At 37.9% G+C, this 21,746-nt stretch overlaps 1 protein-coding gene across 1 annotated transcript; it reads left to right on the top strand.

The window, feature by feature from the left end:
• The first annotated feature begins 12,084 nt into the window (after positions 1 to 12,084).
• Positions 12,085 to 12,678, top strand: LOC127103852 (uncharacterized). Its single transcript, XM_051041093.1, has one exon. The coding sequence runs from the start codon at positions 12,085 to 12,087 to the stop codon at positions 12,676 to 12,678; it is 594 nt and encodes a 197-aa protein (XP_050897050.1).
• The last annotated feature ends 9,068 nt before the right edge of the window (positions 12,679 to 21,746 follow it).

Genomic DNA, 21,746 nt, shown 5'->3' on the forward strand with positions numbered 1-21,746 from the left:
TATCTTTCCCCAGTAGGGTGGAAATTGACGTGGTATTGAAATCCTCAGCAGAGTTCCTTGAGCTCCCCGGTGTTGTCTCTGGAGGAGATGTGTTTTTATGCATTCATCATTTAGATAAGCATAGCATATTGCATCATCAGTGCGTAGCATTTCCATGATTATGGAGCATTGCGCTAAAAAAAAACTCATGCATCAGCATTGCAAACATAGACTAGCCCTAAGCCGTGGTGACCATCCGAGAATGGGTTGTAGGAAGAGTTTAGTATCGCGCCATTGGGTCGATTTCAGAATTGGGTTCCCCAGCATGGTTGAGAGGTTGGTGTTTTCCCAACAAGTGACTCCTTAGTTGAGTGGGTATCCCCAGCAATGCTACTCCCCACAAAATTGGTAGCATCTTGCAAGCTTGGATCAATTCCCCAAGCAGATGTGGGTGTGTCTGATCTCTCCATATAGAGTCGACCCCTTAGGCAGAAAGTGTCTACTATTTCCTTCTGCACTCCCCACTGAGTTATATCCTCGTGGATGACGGTTGTTTCCGTTCCCTTCCTACACACATAATGGGATGGGTTTTCCCTATGGAGTTCTTTCCTCATTAGGATGAGTCTTGATTCAGTTGGCCTTTTTGGATCGATCCTAAGTTGGCTTCCTATTGGCTGTCTCTTGTGCCTCCCTGTGGTATAAATGAATAGTTGCTCACTAACTGGCACTCATTCATCTTATCCTCAGCGGATGTTGTTGGCTTCTACCCGCTAACCGGTAGTTGTAAGTCCTATCTTTGTGGTCTTCTACCTACTAACCGGTAGATGTGAATCCTCTTTTCTCCCTGTTGTGGAGTCAACCCTTGTGCTCATCCTAGTCGATGACGGTTACTTTTCCGTGGTTTTCTACCTACGAACTGGTAGATGTAATCCCCTCTTTGCGGTTATCATTATCCAGTTTTCGGTATTGATAGTCCTTCTCCCTTTGGATATTTGCTTTGATTAAGCAATCTTATCTTCAGCGGGTCTTCCCTTCCTTTTGGATAATTGCTCTGAGTAAGCCATTTTATCCTCAGTGGGTCCTCTTTCATTCGCCGTTGCCGGTAATGTTTGTGGTTTCCCCGGTTGATTGGTCATCTTTACATACTTAGTCTGGTATCCCGATGCCTTTCTTTTCGGTTGATTTATCCTTTGACAACCTACAACCCGGTTATGGATAATCTTCCATGCGAGTATATTATCTACGTTTTTAAGGCTATAGATAATATATCTCATGCGCTCTTTGGTTGAACCTTTTGTTTGTTTCCCCAACTGAGTAAGATTCGTATTCCTTGTGGAATCGAATGTCCATCCTTTAACAAGTTTGCTTTCGCTCTCTTCAGGATGTTGAGTGTTTTGGAACACACACCAATTCACGTTTTTCGGTCGATTTATCCTTTAACAACCTACAACCCGGTTATGGATAATCTTCCATGCGAGTGTATTATCTATGTTTTGACGGCTATAGATAATATATCTCATGCGCTCTTTGGTCGAAGTCTTGTCCTTCCCAGTTGAGTAAGATTCGTATTCCTTGTGGAATCGAATGTCCATCCTTTAACAAGATTGTTTTGCTAGCTCTCTTCAGGATGATGAGTGTTTTGGAACACAAACCAATTCACGCCTTGGCTGGTCACCTATTTTATGCCTACAACCCGGTATCCTTGGTGTTCCTTCCTGTCTGCTCCCTATTGCGACCTTGGTCCCATGTGGAGTTAGATTTTCCTGAGTCGAAGTATACCTTTTCCAGGTTTTCCTCAGATGTTTTTGGTTGATTGATATAGCTCACCCGTACACCGGTCTTAGATATTCCTTCTTCCCGAGCTTGTTACCTACTAACCGGTAACACCTCACCCCTTTCTTTGAGTCTTCCCATTCATCCGTTGATGTCTGGTCACCTCTCCGTTGGTGTCGATAAACGTCGAGCTTCTCCCGTTCGTCCGTTGACGTCTGGTCGAGTCTTCCCATTCAGCCGTTGATGTCTGGTCACCTCTCCGTTGGTGTCGGTAAACGTCGAGCTTCTCCCGTTCGTTAGTTGACGTCTGGTCGAGTCTTCCCAGTTCATCCGTTGATGTCTGGTCACCTCTCCGTTGGTGTCGGTAAACGTTGAGTTTTTCCCATTCGTCCGTTGACGTATGGTTTGAGTCTTCCCAGTTCATCTGTTGATGTCTGGTCACCTCTCCGTTGGTGTCATTAAACGTCGAGTTTTTCCCATTCGTCCGTTGACGTCTGGTTGTATATCCTCTTCCCAGTTCATCTGTTGATGTCTGGTCACCTCTTCGTTGGTGTCGATAAACGTCGAGCTTCTCCCGTTCGTCCGTTGACGTCTGGTCGAGTCTTCCCAGTCATCCGTTGATGTCTGGTCACCTCTCTGTTGGTGTCGGTAAACGTTGAGTTTTTCCCATTCGTCCGTTGACGTTTGGTTGTATCTCTTCCTCCCATTCGTCCGTTGGCGTCTGGTCGAGTCTTCTCAGTCATCCGTTGATGTCTGGTCACCTATCCGTTGGTGTCGGTAAACGTCGAGCTTCTCCCGTTTGTCTGTTGACGTCTGGTCGAGTCTTCTCATTCATTCGTTGATGTCTGGTCACCTCTCCGTTGGTGTCGGTAAACGTCGAGTTTTTCCCATTTGTACGTTGATGTCTGGTCACGTCTCCGTTGGTGTCGGTAAACGTCGAGTTTTTCCCATTCGTCCGTTGACGTCTGGTTGTATACCTTTTTCCCATTCGTCCGTTGACGTTTGGTTGTATACCTTTTTCCCATTCGTCCGTTGACGTCTGGTTGTTTCTCTTTCTCCCATTCATCCGTTGATGTATGGTTTGAGTCTTTCCAGTCATCCGTTGATGTCTGGTCACCTCTCCGTTGGTGTAGGTAAACGTCGAGTTTTTCCTAGTCGTTCGTTGGCGTCTAGTTGTGATTTCTTTGTTCCCATTCATCCTCTTTCGATGTCTGGACGTGGTTCCTTTTTCTGATAAAAATCAAAATCCCCAGTGAAGTCGTTGGTAAATGTCTTGTCTGGTTCGGTGATAAATCCAAATACCCGGTGGAAGCTGCCATTGGTGAACATTCTTTTCTTTGATCATCCACCGCAGAGTGCAAATTTCTACGGTTCTTTGGTATTCAATCCATGTTTACCTTGAAGGTCTGACAGCCGTTGCTCTCATCCGTTCAGGTTCCCAGTTGATTGAATAGGGGCAGCTGTAGCACCTCAAATTTGCACCCCCTATTTGTACATACATTTCATTTTTAGGTCATTAACATTGCATTGTCATTGCATATCACATTGCATGTCATCAGTCAAAACTGATCAGGAGAATCCATCTGTGCAAGAGAGCAAGGGTTTTTCCATGAGACAAAGGCCCTATGGTTGTTCCAATGAGCTTACACAACCCAAGGTTCATTTTGATGCAAGTTGGCCAAGTGTTGAAGGCTCAAAGTCCACAGTGCATGACCAAGTCATCTGAGGCCCATAAAAGTCAACTGAAAGTCAACTGAGGGCTAGGGAGTGGAGAAATGGTTTGAGACACTTCATTCATGTCCCAAAGAGGTTTATTCATCATGTCAAACTCATACCTTGAAGATTTTGAAGCCAGATCAAAATTTTCCCAAAATGGAAAGTGACCTATAATTTCAAGTTTCCAAAAATGGCAAGTTTTTGGACCAACTTCAACTCAACTTTCCAACATCAAAGAAGCTTCAAATGAATTTTTGTCCAACATGAGAGTTGAAGATCTTTCTCTCCTATTTCCAAAAAGTCCAAGATCATGAGCATCTGATGAATGGTTGAGGAGATATGATCAAATCATTGCCAAGTGTGCATGGAACTTCAAAAGGGCATAACTTTTGACTCATAACTCCAATTTGAGTGCTCCTTTTTGCTAAATGTTTCTCATTTCATGAAGTTTCCAAAACATCCATCACATTGCATGAAATGTTATCATATGATCACTTGCTTGTTCATGAAGTTTTTGAAGGAAATTTGCCAAAATCAAAATTGGTTGATCACATGCATGTAATTCCAATTCCAATGTGTGCATGGAGTAATTTTGAGTGGATTTGGGCCTTGGTATGCACTGTTCACGTGTGCATCTCATATATGGAGTGAAAATGCAAATTTGTGCATGCACCTTATATCCTTCTAATCTCATTTAGCTTTGGCCTAATCATGATTTCAGGTTGATTAAGAGGACATATATAAGGTTAATCATAACTGTATTGATCACAATACACAAGTTCAGATCTAGAATTGGAGAATTGATCAAAATTTTCTCTCACAAAGATTTTCAAAATTCCTCACATAAATCTCATTTCTCTTGGTGAATTCATGATCATGGAGTGGTTTTGAATGAGATTGAACGTGCATCTTGTGGATTTCTGCTCAAGATCATGCATGCTTGAAGCTTGAAGGTGTTCATGGCAAATTCAAATTGAGTTGGATCTACACGTTTCTGAGCTTCAATTTCTTCATCAATCATCTCTACAAGCATCCTGGAAGTGATCTGGATCGTTACAAGTGCTGGATTGTGCAAAACCATAACCTGCTCTTCAAGAGGTAGGATTTTCGACCTTCACAATTCTCCAATTCATGTACATATTTGTGTAGATCTTGTGTTGCTGATCATTCTGGTAGAAAAATCGTGTGAAATGGTGCATTATTCCTTGAGTTATGCGCGTTTGAAGTTTGAGATGCAAAAATGTTTTCTGTCGATTCTCTTTGATCTTGGTGTTTTAAGCTTAGATGTTTGTTGATTCGTGCTCTACATAGCGTGAGCTTTGATTTGGTATGCGTTTTGTTGAAATCTGGACATTTCGGGAATTTCTGGAAATTTGATATGAACATCCATCATCTTCATCATGAAGAAGATGAAGATGCATGCGTAGCGTCGGTTTTCTAGACATTAGTGACGGATCCTGGTCATTTTCCACGCAGCTTAGGGTTTTGAATGGAAACGGTGTCGTTTCATGCCTTGGCGCGCGCATTTTAAATCTGGACCAAGTTCGAGTCCTGGCGAGCGCAGTTTTTCAAATCATTTCATGTTTTAGTGCTTTCCCTCCACTTTGCCATGCCTTGTTCATGTTTGAATTTCATTTTGTATGCTAACTTGTAAAAATCATATTAAATTGAAAAATGCATCAAATCACTCCCAATTTTTTGCAAAATGATCCTTGTTTTGTCTAGTTTTTTATGATGATGAGTTTGAAAGTTGTGCATGGCTGGAATTTTATTTGCTCTAGGTTTATTGATCATGTGTGCATGTATGACCTTGCCTTGCTTTTTCTATCATGAAATGCTTGATTTAAATCCAATGGACATGAAATTTTACATGATGTTTCTTGACATATTGATGGATGTTTTAGGCTTAGTTTGGTATTTTTCCCATTTACCATTTCTGTTTTATGGACATGTTTGCATGGTGTGACAATTTGTGTCACACATTTGGTTGTCTAACTTGTGCAATTTGATTTCCATGCCAAATGACCTCTAATGCTTCTGATGTATGATGGATGTTTGGGATGTCTTGATTGCTCATGAATTTTTCTAGAATTATTTGAATCATTTCTTTTTTGATTGGGAATTTTCATTCTTAATGTTCAAATGTGTGCCTTGAATTGGTCATTGACTTCACTTGCCTATTACATGGACTTGCATATTGATTTTGCTTTGGTCCTTTTTAGGACTTGTTCTTGATTGATTAAATATGATCCATGTTGAATATCAAGTTCTGTTTTGGGTTTTTGATCCACTTTTGACCCTAGGCTTTGACCTAGTGGTTTGTTACTTACATTTGAGTTGTGAGTTTCAGGTTCAAGTGTGCATCTCCATGATTGATGTTGCTCCTTCATTTGAGCTTGACCATTTGTTGTTATTGGCTAACATTTGCTTATTTTGTAGGCTTTGAGAACAATTCACCTGTGCTTATGGTTTATGTGTTGCATATTGGGTTGTCTGTTTGATATTGACTGTTGACTGTTTGTCTGGATTGTGTATTGATTGGTTTAGATGTTTCCACAGGTACCTAAGTTGCTTTAAGTTCATTTGAACTTTGCTTTGCTTGCTTGTGGTTGGCATACCACTGAGGTATAATTCCTTGATCTTCATGTAGTCTGGAGACCTGTCATGTTACTTTGGCAGGCACCTGTCTGAAGCCCTCCTTAAGAGGCAATGTCTGTGGATGTTTAATTTTGTGCCAAGCAGGTAAAGACCTCTTAAGAGGCAATTGGCAGATAAAAGGGATGTGCAATCCATCCCCTGCTATTCAGTTGTGTCATTCACTTTGCTCACACCATGTGTTGATGCATTGTGAATAAGAACCCAAGATCTTGTTGTGTCAGTCATGTGGAGAAGAGTTCCTTCATTCTGAACTCCCACACTTTCTATTTGAGTCAAGCTCTCCCAGGCCAGGGATAAGAGCTGTGAGGTCTTACCCTCACTTCCCATTTCATCTGCTTCACCCTAACTCTCAATGTTAGGGTTAAGAGCTAAAAACACCCCATTCCAGTTGGCTTGTTTCTACAGCCTAGCCTTGTATGAGCCAATTGTTTGCATATAGTGTGTGATACTTGTGCTTGTGTTTTGCTTGATGTGTTGTTTAGGATAGCTTGCTTCCTGTGCAAGTTAGGATAGAGACCTCAACATAGGGATCGTTTGCATGACAACTTCTAGGCTCGAGTCGTAGTCTCCCTAGTAGTCTGTTATCTCCCTAGTCTCTGGTTAGGACAGTTCTTTCCCTGTTAAGGGGAACTACGTCGCCCTGATCCTCATACCAGATGAGGTACGTAGGTAGGAGATTGAGCTGATCTCTCCGGGAACTTTCTTTTCTTTTTGTGTGTGTTCGTTATCCTTTTCTAGTTGGAGTCTGATGTAAGTCCAGCGATTGGCAGTCGGTTTCCTGTGTGAGTTTTTGGTTTGGAGTCTGACATAAGGCCAGCGATTGGCAGTTGGTTTCCTATGTGTGTTTGTTGGTTCGGAGTCTGATGTAAGTCCAGCGATTGGCATTCGATTTCCATGTTTGCCTGTTTGTGTCTGTGTTTGTTTGGCGTGCGTTAGCCGAGCTACGAGTGCTCTGATTCTTCTCTGGTTAGAGAAGATACGTATGCATAGGATGCGACATCCTAGCGAGCACGTTTTCCCCTGTCCCCGAACTACGTCAATTCTGATGTTTGCGCCTGATAAACTACGTAGGCCCAGGATGCAATATCATGCCGAGTCCGCTTCCCCCGTCTTTCATCTGTGTTTCATTCCAGTGTGTGTGCAGTTTTGAGCATTTTTAGCAACCCTTCTTCTGTTCTTTTGAGTGTGGATCCCGTCGAGTACGACGGATGCGTAGGGGTGCTAATACCTTCCCTTCGCATAACCGACTCCCGATCCCATCAATCTCCGGTCGCGAGACCATGTCCTTTCCAGGTTTACTTCGAGCGTTTCCTTTCCCTCCTTTGGGATAAATAATGCACCGTGGCGGCTCAGTGTCTTTTCCCGCCGGTTTTTCGCGTAATGCGACACTATTTACCTCAGATATGTCAGCTACCATGTGCCACAAGTCTCTAATGTAGTTACTCATATTACCTCTAACTAATATGATAAAATCCTGCGGGAAATCCGTCTAGCCCTGGCGAATTCCATAAAGCCATATCCATAACAACTTTTTTACCTCTTCAGTATGCAACTCTTCATTCAAGCAATTGATTGTGTGACTATCCAATTATGGGAATCTGCACCCAATCTGCAGTTTCAATCTCAGTTGTATACATGTTTTGGTAATTTTCTTTGAACATCAGTTTGATGGTGTCCGCATCCTAAATCCATTTTCCCTCTGAGTCTTTGAGCAAATGAATGATTTTCCTTCTTATACATTGGATAGTTCTAGTATGATAGAACCTAGTATTTCTATCACCATCCATTAACCATTTTGTCTTTTCTCTTTGGAACCAATCAAGTTCTTCCTGGTACAGAATTTTAGCAAGGTTGAGCTATAAATCATTCTCAATTTTCCTAATTCCTGCATGACATCTACCATCTTGCATCACTTTTTGAATTCCTCTAATCCCGCCCATAATATACTCCTTTTATTTTTGGATACTTATGATGCTGTGAAACTTCCATTGTATAGCTTGGGAGCGAATTTCCTCCAAGTTTGCACATAGACTGCTACCTTCTTTCCAAGCCCTTTTAAGCCTATTGTATTTTCTAAAAGCCAAGCGCATTCAAACTTGAAAGTGTGGCCATCATCCTATGATCTTTATCAGTTAGTGACACCAATTGGGTGGTGGTCAGAGTAATCAAGTCTAGTTAGAACTTGAACACGCGCATCTGGAAATTGAATTCTCCAAATATCTTTACTCAACGCTCTATCAAGCTTTTCATAAAATCTCAATCCCCCATGTATAACCGGACCTCGCCATTAGTATTTCTATCCAGATGACCAAATATCCATGGCACTGCAAGCATTCACTCTGTCTTGGAACAACTTGCGCCGTCTATTCGATGCCAGAATTTTGCCTCTATTTTCGTGATGTCATTGAAATCACCCGCAATCAACCAAACTTTATACATAATATTCGCTACCTCGTTGAGCCTCTTCCGTAACATCCCAGTTTTTGAATTGTATTGTAAATTAGTTTTACTTTAATTTAATTATTATGTGCTATAATTGAATTAATATGGATATTAGGGGTGTGTCACCTTAAAATGAAAGTGTGGAGAGTAATTAAAGATTGATAAAGGTGGACTAGAATTATTATAGTCTATTTTAATAATTAAATAATAGTATTTTAATTAAATTATTTAATTAAGATGTGAAATAGAGAGATCAAAGTGAAAATTATCTATAACTATATATAAAGGGGATAAGAGAGTTTGGAATGACCTATTTTTCTTCCAAAATTGCCTTTTAAATAACTTAATTTTTTTCTACCAAAATTACCCCATAAATGAAAAACTTCACAACATTTCAAATTAAAAAAAGCTGAAATAAGGATAACTTCTCAACATAATTTCTCACAATTTGTACAATATTTTTTCTTCTCTATATGAGTTTATTCACCAAGTTTATTACACAAATAATTTAAATTAAAATCAAAACTAATAAAAAAATCGTTTTTATTTTTGACGCGCGTGTTCATTACAAAAAGCGGATAAACGGGCACGAGAGTTCCCGTTTAGACGCTAGCTAGAAATAGAGGGGATGAAAGAGAGGGGATGTTAGTACGTGAGAGGTGAGTTTGTAATTTCAACTAGATTAGCCCTAATGATATAAATTAGGAACATAACTTAAATTTAGGAGTTTTTATAAGTACGTAGAAACTTTGGAAAAAAGGCTAGAGGCAAAGGGAGAACTTGGAACTTTGGGTGAAAGGAGAACATTCAAACCACTCCAGGTTCAAATTTCTTGCTAGTAATTGAGGTAAGGGGGGAGAATTGATTCAATAACGGGTATATGCTTAAGGATATAATTGAGGAGTCCTTAACATCCAATAGGATTTGTATGATTGTGCCTATTTTTTTTTATTATATGTTAATCTGAAATTTGGTAATCAATTAGGGTTGCAATCTATTTTTCATGATGAAATTCATGTAAATGTGTGTAATTTATATTTTGATGAGTCAATATATTTTCATAAGTTTTTTGGAATCATGATAAAAGTGGTGAATAATTGATGATTATGCTTGCTTATTGATATGTTGATTTCTTGTTATTTTCTAATCGATTTGAGTACATGGAATGGAAAATCAGAGTTATGATGTGAATTCTGTAGCAGAAAATGTAATTCTGCATTCTGTAGGTCGATGATGGGCGCCATGGGGGTAACCCATAATGAATCCCATGCTTAATTTTGGAGCCAGTCGTCATGCAGGTGACGTGGTTGTGATTTGATGTCCATCGTGAGCACCATTCTTGTGACGGGTAACCTGCCACGAGCCTTAAGTTGGCGTAAATACCTGTTTTGATGGTGAAAATGGAAGATTTAAATTTTTCGACTTTATGGGTGTTTTAGGGTATTGTTATACTCTATTAGTTGCTATTTCAAAAGATATTGGTATGATTTATCAATTATATGTGATTTTTATCGAATTCGTAAAGTAGTTGATGAATGATGGATATGTGTATACATGATGATGATGTTGGGATGATTTTTGTGAATTATGAGATGATATGCGGATGTATGAGCATGATTATGTTTTTAAATTGTGAGTTGTTGTGGATGATAGTTCGGGAGGGGAACTATTATCATTGGGTCAATGCATGTTTTGTTTATTGTCGGGAGGAGAGTTTAAACATTATGTATTATTGCATTGACGTTTTGTGTCATGCATTTATTATTATGTTATTGTTGATTAAAGAGGCAAGTTACAACCCAAACATGGTGGATTGGTAACTTGTCACAAATCTGAGTAGGGTAGATTTGGGTTCGAGCATGGTGAACCTGGTTCGTGAGTGAACCAATTCATGATGATATGGTACCACATGCATATGAGTCTAGTTGAGGTTATGAGCCTCATTGCATAATTTAAATGTTGAACATATGATTTTTGTGTATGTTGATGGATTGGATGTGAGAATGATGTTGTGTGATGGTTGTTGAATGTTTAGATGTTAAATTTCTATCTTTTAGTTTATACTATTAAATTAATGATGTGAACTCTCACCCCCTATGCTTTGATGTTGTCCACCTTGGACATCTTGCAGATACTCAAGAGTAGAGTTGTTGTTGTGAGTGGGAAATAGCTCTTGAAGTTATTTTCATTAGTTATCGCTTTTATTATGAGTCGACATGCTCTGATTATGTAACACTGAGGACGGACAATATTTTCTTTATTATGGGTGTTGTTGACGTATTTTTTTTGTTGAAGTTTTATAATTATTATGATGGGTTGTTTGAAGTTGTTAAAAGTGGATATTGAAAAGTCTTTTTGAACCATTTTGTGAAAGTTAAGTCTTTATAAGATCCAAATTGAAGTTAACATATTTTATTATTGTGATTTATGTGATTCCACTACAATGATAACCTAAGTGAAGGTGAGCATGCATGCGATGGCAAATGTTGTATGTTGTTTAATTTCCACTGCGTGTTTTCAAAATGTCTATATATTGTCGAAGGATATTTGTTGGGGACACATTAAACTGCCGAGTAATACTTTATTTATAAGTTTCGGGGTATAGGGTGTTACATAGTGGTATCAAAGCAGGTCAGTCCGTCTGGCCAGAGTTTTTTCATGATAATTGTTCCCTAGCATGCGACATGTGTGTGTACATTGTCGATGCATTATTTTTTCTAATGTCTATTTGATGTTGTGCAAAAGGATGGAAGAAACGATCGTGTAATTGTTGATGATTTGGAGTCAGTGGTTCAGGGCTGCATGGATAGAAGAATCAGGTTGGTGATAAGTTCTGCGGCTTGGGAAAGTTTTAGAGGAATAATCCACCGACGTTCAAGGGTAGGTATGACCTAAAGGGTGATCATACATGGCTGAAAGAGATTGAAAAGATCTTTCGAGTAATGGCATGTACTGAGGAGCAGAAGATATTGCTTGGTACTCACATATTATATGAGGAAGTTGAGGATTGGTGAGATAACGCACGCCAAAGACTAGAGGTTACTGGTACTGAGGCTACCTAGACTGTATTCAAAGTGCAGTTTGTGGAGAAGTAATTTCCTGAGGATGTGCGTAGCAAAAGAGAGATTAAATTCCTTGAGTTGAAGCAGGGAAATTTGACTATTTTAGAATACACTACATAGTTTGAGGAGCTGGTGAAATTTTATCTGCATTATAATAATGCTCCCATAGAGCGATGCATAAAATTTGAGAGCGGGTTGCATCCTGAGATCAAACAAGGTATCAGTTATCAGGAGATCCATCACTTTTCTGTATTGGTGAATAAGTGCAGAATATATGATGAAGACAACAGAGCTCGATCTGTTCACTACAAGAGTATTAGTGAAAATAAAGGGAAGGGACAGTTCTGAGGAAAGCCGTATTTGACTACTGCTGACAAGGGGAAACTGAAGGCTACACTTGAGAAGAAACCAAGTGGGGGGAGCTCCTACTTCGGTCCATTGTTATAGGTATGGTATGATAGGTCACTATGCCAATGAGTGCTCAAGTGCTGAGAAGAAGTGTTACAAGTGTGGGAAGACATGGAACTTCATTACTGATTGTAAGGATAATGGTGTGACTTGCTACAATTATGGTGAGCAAGGCCATATTAGTACTAATTTCCAGAAGCCAAATAAGGCTCCATCTGAAGGATTTTTTTTTCATTTTTCAGGGACAGAGACTACTAGTGCTGACAGGTTGATTCGAGGTACGTGTTTTATCAATAGTACCCCTCTGATTGCTATTATTGACACGGGTGCAACACATTCTTTTATTTCGCTTAATTGTGCTAAGAGATTGGATTTAAATTTATCTTCTATGGTAGGAAGTATAGTTATTGATACCCTAACCAGTGGTTCAGTAACTACTTCATTGGTGTGTTTAAAGTGTCCTCTGACTATTTATGGTAAGAATTTTGCGATAGATTTAGTCTGTCTACAGTTGAGTAATCTTGATGTTATCCTTGGAATGAACTGGTTGGATTTCAACCGTGTTTATCAACTACTTTTACAATATCGTTATATTTCTAGAGATGGGAGGATATGGGGAATTAATGTTTATATCTGCTAAGCAAGTAGAATAATTATTGAAAGAGAAGGCACAAGTGTTTGCTATGTTTGTTGCTTTGGGGATCGTCATGAAAGCTGTAATGGGAGAGCTTCCAATTATGGGTGATTTTCCCAAAGTGTTTCCTGATGATTTCAGCGATTTACCTCTAGAATGCCAGATGGAGTTTGCTATAGACTTAGTACCTGGTACTAGTCCTGTATTGGTGGCTCCTTATAGAATGTATGCTTCAGAGCTGAATGAACTGAAGAAACAATTGGAAGAGTTACTTAAGAAGAAGGTTGTCCGACCTAGTGTTTCACCGTGGGGAGTGCCAATGCTGTTAGTTAAGAAGAATGATGGTAGCATGAGGTTGTGCTTTGATTATCCACAGATGAATAAAGTGACTATCAAGAACAATTATCCACTTCCGAGGATTGATGATTTGATGGATCATTGGTTGGCGCTTGTGTTTTTAGCAAGATTGATTTAAGGTCAGGATATCATCAGATTCGAGTGAAACCAGAAGATATTCCGATTACTGCTTTTAGAATGAGGCATGGTCATTATGAGTATCCAGTGATTCCATTTGGTGTATCTAACACTCTTGGAATGTTCATGGAGTACATGAATCTAATATTGCATTTGTATCTATATCATTTTGTGGTTGTATTCATCGACAATATTCTGATATATTCGAAGTTAGATGAAGATCATGCAGAACATATGAGAATTATAATGCAAACCTTGTAGGATAAGAAACTATATGCAAAGTTATCTAAGTGTGAGTTCTGGCTGATGGAAGTGAGTTTCTTAGGTCATGTGATTTCTAGTGGAGGTATTATCGTTGCTCCGTCGAAGGTTGATGTTGTGTTGCAATGGGAAACTCCGAAGTCTATTACCGAGATCAGAAGTTTTCTAGGTTTGGTTGGTTACTACAAAAGGTTTATCAAAGTTTTTTCGAAGTTGGAGATGCCTTTGTCTCAGTTGACTCGAAAGGGTCAAGCATATGTATGGGATGCTTTATGTGAAGAAAGCTTTAAAGAACTTAAGAAGAAGTTGATGTCTGTTGCAGTATTGATTCTGCCGAATTTGAGTGAGTCTTTTGTTGTATATTATGATGCTTCAATGATGGGTTTAAATGGTGTACTGATGTAGAATAGAAAAGTTGTGGCTTACACTTCTAAATAGTTGAAGGTTCATGAGAGGAAATAACCTACGCATGATCTAGAACCAGCTGATGTTGTGTTTGTACTTAAAATTTGGAGGAATTACTTGTCTGGTTTAAGGTTTGAAGTGTTCAATGATAACAAGAGTTTGAGGTAGTTGTTCAATCAAAAAGAGTTGAATATGAGACAAAGGAGATGGGTCAAATTTCTGAAAGACTATGATGTTGGTTTGAATTACCATCATGGTAAAGCCAATATCGTAGCTGATGCTTTGAGTAGGAAGTCGTTGTATACGTTGATGATTATGGTTTGAGATTTGGAGTTGATTGAACAATTCCGAGATCTGAGTTTAGTATGTGAAATGACTCATAATAGTATGTAGTTGGGCATGTTAAAGCTGACCATGGTATTCTTGAAGAGATCAGAGAGGGTCAAAAGATCGACTTAGGATTAGTTGACTGGTTAATGTCGATTAATCAGGGTCAAGGTGGTGAGTCCAGAATCGACGAGAATAGTATGATAAGATTCATAGATAGAGTTTGTATACCAGGTGTGCCCGAACTTAAGAAGAGTATTATTGAGGAAGATCACAAAAGTGGCTTGAGTATTCATCATGGTGCTACTAAAATGTATCAAGACTTGAGTAAGATGTTTTGGTGGCCAGGAATGAAGAAGGAGATTGATGAGTTCGTGTATGCTTGTTTGAATTCCCAAAATTCAAAGGTGGAACATCCGAAGCCGTTAGGTTTGATGCAGTCGTTGTCTATTCCTAAGTGGAAGTGGGACAATAATTAGATGGGCTTTATGTCTGGTTTGCCGAAGACAGTGAAGAATTTTGACACCATTTGGGTTGTTGTGGATAGGTTAACTAAATTGGCACATTTCATTCCAATTCGACTTAACTATCCATTGGATAAGCTAATCAAGATGTATATTGAGAAGATTGTCAATTTGCATGGGATTCCATCCAATATTGTATCTGACAGGGATCCGAGGTTTACGTCGAGGTTCTTGGGATAGACATTTACTGTTGATTGAGTTTACCTACAACAATAGTTTCCATTTGAGTATTGGAATCACACTGTTTGAGGCGTTGTATGGTATGAGGTGTATGGCACCTTTATGTTGGTATGAGTTAGGAGAGGGTGTTATGGTTGGACCATAGATTGTCCAACAGACCACTAGAAGATCAATGTGATCCAAGTGGATGATGTACATGTGAGAGATAACTTGAATGTCGAGGCATCACCCATGCAGATAGAGGACCAGGAAATGAAATAGTTACATGGTAAAGAGACTACCTTGGTGAAGGTAGATTGAGGAGGACCAACTGGTGGAAACGTGACTTGTGAGCTTGAGAGCCAGGTGAGGGAGTCGTATATGAATTTGTTTACTCAAGGTAATTTTCGAAGGTGAAAATTATTTAAGTAAGGGAGAGTTGTAACACCCCAATTTTTGAATTGTTATTTTATGTGTTTATTCGTGAATTAATTTTATTTTAATTTAATTATTATGTCCGATAATTGAATTAATATGGGTGTTAGAGGTGTGTGACCTTGAAGTGGGAGTATGGATAGTGATTAGAGATTGGTAAAGGTGAGCTAGAATTATAGGAGTCTATTTTAATAATTAAACAATAGTATTTTAATTGAATTATTTAATTAAGATGGAAAAACAGAAGGTTTAGGGCCAAAGTGGGAATTATGAGAAATAAAGGGGAGGAAGGAGAGAGGATGTTAGTAAGTGAGAGGTGAGTTTGTAAGTTCAACTAGATTAACCCTAATGATTTAAATTAGGAACATAACCTAAGTTTAGGAGTTTTTATCAGTTCATAGAAACTTTGGAAAAAAGGCTAGAGGCAAAGGGAGAACTTGAAACTTTGGGTGAAAAGAGAATATTCCAAGCAATTTAGATTCAAATTTCTTGCTAGGAATTGAGGTAAGGGGGAGAATTGATTCAATAACGGGTATATGATTAAGGGTAGAGTTGAGGATTCCTTAACCTCTAATATGCTTTGTATGATTATGCATGTTTCATTGTGATTATATGTGAATTTTAAATTTGTTAATCAATTGGTGTTGTAATCAGTTTTTCGTGATGAAATTTGTGTACATGTATGTGGGATAATTTATGCTTTGATTTGTCAATATGTTTTCACCATTGGTTAGTTTGGAAGGTTTTTGGAATCATGATAAAAGTGGTGAATAATTAATGACTATGGTTGCTAATTGAAAGATATACGTTGAGTGATGTTAATACTTTGATTTCCTTTTGTTTTTTGATCGATTTGAGTACATGGAATCAAATATCAAAGTTATAATGTGAAATCCATAGCAGAAAATGCAATTATGTATTCTGCAGGTCGATGGCGGGTGCCATGCCCGTGATGGGTAACCCGCCATAAGCCTTAAGTAGGCTTAAATATTTGTTTTGATGATGATAAATGGCAGATTTCAATTTTTCGACTTTGTGGATGTTTTGTTGTACTCTGTTAGTTGCTGTTTTAAATGATGTTTCTATGATTTATCGATTAAAAGTTTTTTTTATCGAATTAGTGAAATAACTGATGAATTATGGATATGTGTATACATGATGATGATGTTCTGATGATTTCGGTGAATTGTGATGATGATATGTTGTTGTATGAGCATGATTATGTTATTAAATTGTGAGTTGTTGTGGATGATAGCTCGGGAGGGGATATATTAACGTTGGGTCAATGCATGTTTTGTGTATTGTCAGGGGGACTTTAAACATTATGTGTTGTTTCATTGACGTGTTATGATATGCATTCATTATGTCGTCAGTGTTGATGAAAGAGCCAAGTTGCAATCCGAACATGGTGGATTGATAACTTGTCCCGAATCCGAACAGGGTGGATTCGGGGTTCGAGTAGGGTGAGTCTGGTTCCTGAGTGAACCAATTGATTATGATATGGTACCACATGCATATGAGTCTAGTTGAGGTTATGAGTCTCATTGCATAATTTAAATGATGAACATGTAATTGTTGTGTATGTTGATGGATTGGGTGTGAGAATGATGTTGTGTGATGGTTGCTGAATGTGTAGATGTTTGAATACTACCTTGCAGTTTATACCATTAAATTATTGATGTGAATTCTCACCCCATTTGCATTGATGTTCTCCACAATGGACATCTCGCAGATACTCAGGAGTAGAGTTGTTGTGAGTGGGAAATAACTCTTGGAGTTATTTTCATTAGTTTTTGCTTTTATTATTAGTCGCCATGCTCCGATTCTGTAACACTAGGGGCGAACAGTGTTTTCTTTATTATGGTTGATGTCGACATATTTGTTTTGTTGAAATTTGATAATTATTATGATGGTTTGTTTGAAGTTGTTGAAAATGGATATTGAAACTTCTTTTTGAATCATTTTGTGAAAGTTAAATCTTTATAAGAACTAAGTTGAAGTTAACTTATTTTATTATTATGATATATGTGATTCCGATGCAATGATACCCTGAGTGAAGGTGAGCATGTGATGACATATGTCCTATGTTGTTTAATTTCCAAATGCATGTTTTTAAAATGTCTATGTGTTGTCGAAGGATTGTCATTGGTGACACCTTAAATTGTCGAGTAATCCTTTATTTATTAGTTTTGGGGTTTAGGGTGTTACACCTTCCATAATTCCTTCTTCCCCTCTTCTTTAGGACCTGCTGAAACTGCAGTTAAAAACCAATCACAACCAACACCTGCACTAATTTTAGTATGGAGAAATTGAAAGTGGTTCTTAAGGGTTTTTATTTGAACATTCCCAGGTTTCCATCCCATTACTATGCCTCCTGCAAATCCTCTTAATTTAGAAAATTCATAACCAATAAAACCCAATTGAAGGAAAGCTTTGTTGAGTTTACACGGGTCTGATCTAGTTTCCATCATTATGAAGATGCCAGGTTTCCTCTCTTGAATATAGGAGTTACAAAATCTCTAGAATGCTTTATTTTCGACGCCTCTACAATTCCAGAACATGATTCGTTATTGATCGACTTCCTTAAAATGTATTGTGAAATTTCTGGTACTCTTTGTCTTTGACTTGCCGTTTCCACCACAAATTCCATCTCTGATGCCATAAGACCTCCATCTTCCTCTACTTCGTTACACTCTTGCTCCTTGTTTTGTGTCAGAAAAATTCTTTCATAAGATTGCTCTGAACCTGGATCAAGGTGCATAGAGTTACTAGTGATTTCAATTTACCCTTGGGTACTAAGTCCCTTTGGGCCCAGTTGATCCAATTCATTTTGTTGATGCTAAGATACTCCACTATTGCAAACCTTTTCTGCCACTTGTTCATCATCTAGGTTAAAGCCACTGAAAAGATCCTCCTCAATGCTATCCACCATAAGTTTTACCAGATTTTATTTGGTCCTGCCACGTGTTTTCCCTTTTATCTTATCCTTGAAAATGCCATATGATGCTATTTCTAGGTAACTGCCAGTGCTTTTTACCTTTTTTTCCACTCATCCATTTATTGTCTTTGCATTGGTTCTTTTTGTTATCATTTTGTTAAGCATTTTCATGTGTGTCCCTTGCTTCATTATTGGTTCTCTCATTACCATCAGATCGTACCTCCTTTATGTTATGAATAATCTCCCTCGTGGACCTCATTATTGACCTCCTTGTTCAACTCCACGAATCAAGATCCTGAGCATTATACCTCAGCATTTCCTTCCACCTTTTTCATTCGAACTCCATGCCCTATCATTTGTACCACCTCCTTATCTGTTTCTTGTCTGCCTTTCCTTGGTATCCTTATGTTTTGCACTATCCTCAAATGACCTTTCATTCTATCCTATTTCTCAGCATTGTAATCGCCATTAAAATTATTTCATGGATTCCCTACACCATTCTTGCCACTACTTTCTTCCTTTTTTCCCGAGCATCCTTCGGCGTGATAGGCAAAATGTCAACAACTGAGACATAACATGTGAAGCTGTTCATACTCCATCTTATAGTATCTCCCCTTGATCTAGAACATTTTCAGGAGATGCTTGGTTAAATCGACATGGATTTATATCCTTGGATATTTCCCTCGTTCTCTTGTGAGTGTAGTTTTATCGACTTGGACTGCGTTGCATATTTTTTTCCGATGAAAGTTAGCATGCGATGGTCGTAGTATTTAATTGGTATCCCAGTAATTCTGACCCAAACTATAACTTGTTTCACTGCATCACTAGATGGACAAAAGTTAGGGCTCATTTCCCTTACAATGAGGTAGTGATCATAAATTAACCATGGATCCTCCTTCAAAGCAAAGGTTTGATCCTCCTTATTTGTGAAGGTGACAAGATGGTAATCTTAGCCAAGATCTATGATATTTAAGACCTCTTTCCTTGCCCATATATGTTTTAATATATTCTCTAAAGCTTTGTATTCTATCCTTATTCCCAGAATTTTGATGATCACTCCTCTCTCCTAAGGTTTTACGATCCTTTGTTCCTCTAAGGATGATAACACGAACTCAGGACAATCATAATCCCTAAGTTTATTTTCTTCGATTTGTATTCCTTCTTCTTGAAACTCTATTTCCTCTCTCATTAATTTCTTAGTGTGATAGTACAACGATGCATCATCGTCTTCCCAGACGTCTCCCCCGTAACCATACTTTTGTGTGTGTTTCCTCCCATGCTTCTATCTTGATCAGCTTGTTATTACCCAACCTCTTCATTTCTTTGCACTAATGAAGTCTTTGTATTGTGTAGCATTCTCCCTTGTTTAATGTTTTTTGTGCTCAGCGCCTTCAAGTCTTCTTCCTCAGCTTGATTCTTTTGGTTTGCATAAGCAAACCTTAGGAATGGATGACTCATAAGAAAACTCTAGCAGAGCGTCAATTTGTGTTCTATGGAAACTAATAAAGATATTGATTATATAATGAATCTAAAAAGTAAAATTTTTCTTACAATATCAAAGAGAGTAATTTTTAAAACATTCAAAGATTAAATGTAACTTTTAGTCTTTGTATCTATTATATTTATTAATATATTTATACATATACTGTCTATCCATAAAATAGAAAGTTATCAAATACGTAGTAATTTTGGAATGGATTCTTTACAATAGCTCCTATAGATAATATCCTTCAAGAACTCACAACATATCAATATCACTTCGTCATCACTTTTGGTTCATTTATCTTGCATAGAGATATGGCTAAAATTTTAATCTTAGTGTTAGTCTTACTCTAAGTTAGCTCTTTCATGGGCTCTGCTAAAGAGGTTTATACTCACAAAAATACCAAAAACATCATCCATCTGCCCAAACTTCATCCCATGTTCAATCACTATCATCTCCTTCTTTTGATTCTCTTAATCTGGATCATCATCACAAGAAACATCCTTGACATCACCCATCATCCCTAACCCTTTACCATTGAAAATCAACATCTAATTCATCTATTGATTCTCTAGATATAAATCATCAACATAAGAAACATCTTTCCCATCACCAATCAACCCTAACCCTTTTGCATATTCAGCCACCATATTCATTCCTTATTGGTAATCTTGATCTAGATCATCATCGTAAGAAACATCATCACCATCACCCATCATCCCCAACCTTTTCCCTTGTTCAATCACCATCTTCCTTTTCTATTGATTCTCTTGCTTTGGATCGTTATCACAAGAAACCCAAAAACATCATCACTATCAACCATCAACTCCAACCCCTTCCCCAATTCAATTTCCATCTACTTAAGTTAGTAGAGACATTGAAGAGAATATAAATAATGGTAAGCATAATCAATTTTATATTCACTTTGCTTCTGCTACACAAACCATTTTTTCAACGCCGATAAGTTTTCCAAATCAACTAATTTTTTATACCGGTCAAATTATTTTTGGAAGGTCTATTCACCTCCCTATAGAACGTTGCATTATCGTATTATCGCCAACATTATTTGCTTCAAAGGCTGACTCATCACCTTTGACATGTTCAACATACCTTTTCTTGCCCTAAATCATAAGTATTTTGGGACAAACTGAAGTTACTTCTCATATGAAACGTATACATTCTATACTAAGTAATAGTTATAATTATCCTTTATTTATTTATTATGAACATGATTTAGTTAGTCATATATCATACCTTTAACTTTAATGCTATTACTCTATTGGACTTCGAGGCATTTCCATTAAATTATGTCATTACCATATCGTAAGGTACCCAATCTTCTCTCGACTTCTTCACCTTCTTTATCATTAATACTGTTGTACTCCAAAATTTGTCCTCCCCTTTTCTCTTTTCACTTGACCTATGACTTGAGGTTCATCGGTACATATTCATGCTTCATTCATATACATACATACTAGCATTGGTCAATCTATAGATTCAAAGCTGGTGATTGATGAGGACTCATTATATGGATTCAAAACCCTAATTCATTGGGGAAACGACTCTTGGCTTACATTGTTTCCTTGCCCGATTTGTTATTTGGTTCAGGGTTAAAATCAGTAATCCTGGGTCTTTTACTCGAGTCTTTAGTGCATTGGTTACTAGCCTTCTTTTACACAAGAAATCCATAATTCACGCCTCTTGGTTGACTACGGTCATTGGTTGACTTTTGGGTCAACTAGTTGGCCAAAGTCAACCATTCATTCCCGAATCCATATTGTCTCGTTTTGGGTAAACATTGGTCGTTGTCTATGCCTTTTCGATCACGATGCTTTTAACTTCAAAATGGTTTCTAATGTTAAACCAAATTTCAATCAATTTTAATTGGATTTGGATTTTTTTAACTTAAATCTTAATTGAGCCTTATTTCCAATTTAATTTTAATTAAACTTTGATTTCAAATTGTGGGTGGAATTTCAATTTAATCTTCGATTGTCTTTTAAATGGATCTTAATTTCAACCGATTCAAAATTCAAATGAATTTTAGATTCTCTAATTTGATTTTAAT

The sequence above is a fragment of the Lathyrus oleraceus genome, chromosome 7, assembly GCF_024323335.1.
Source record: "Lathyrus oleraceus cultivar Zhongwan6 chromosome 7, CAAS_Psat_ZW6_1.0, whole genome shotgun sequence".
NCBI lineage: Eukaryota > Viridiplantae > Streptophyta > Magnoliopsida > Fabales > Fabaceae > Lathyrus > Lathyrus oleraceus.

Bases quoted from the DNA above. Each gene is read 5' to 3' on its own strand.
- LOC127103852 (XM_051041093.1), top strand. From the start codon at position 12,085: ATGATAGGTCACTATGCCAATGAGTGCTCAAGTGCTGAGAAGAAGTGT.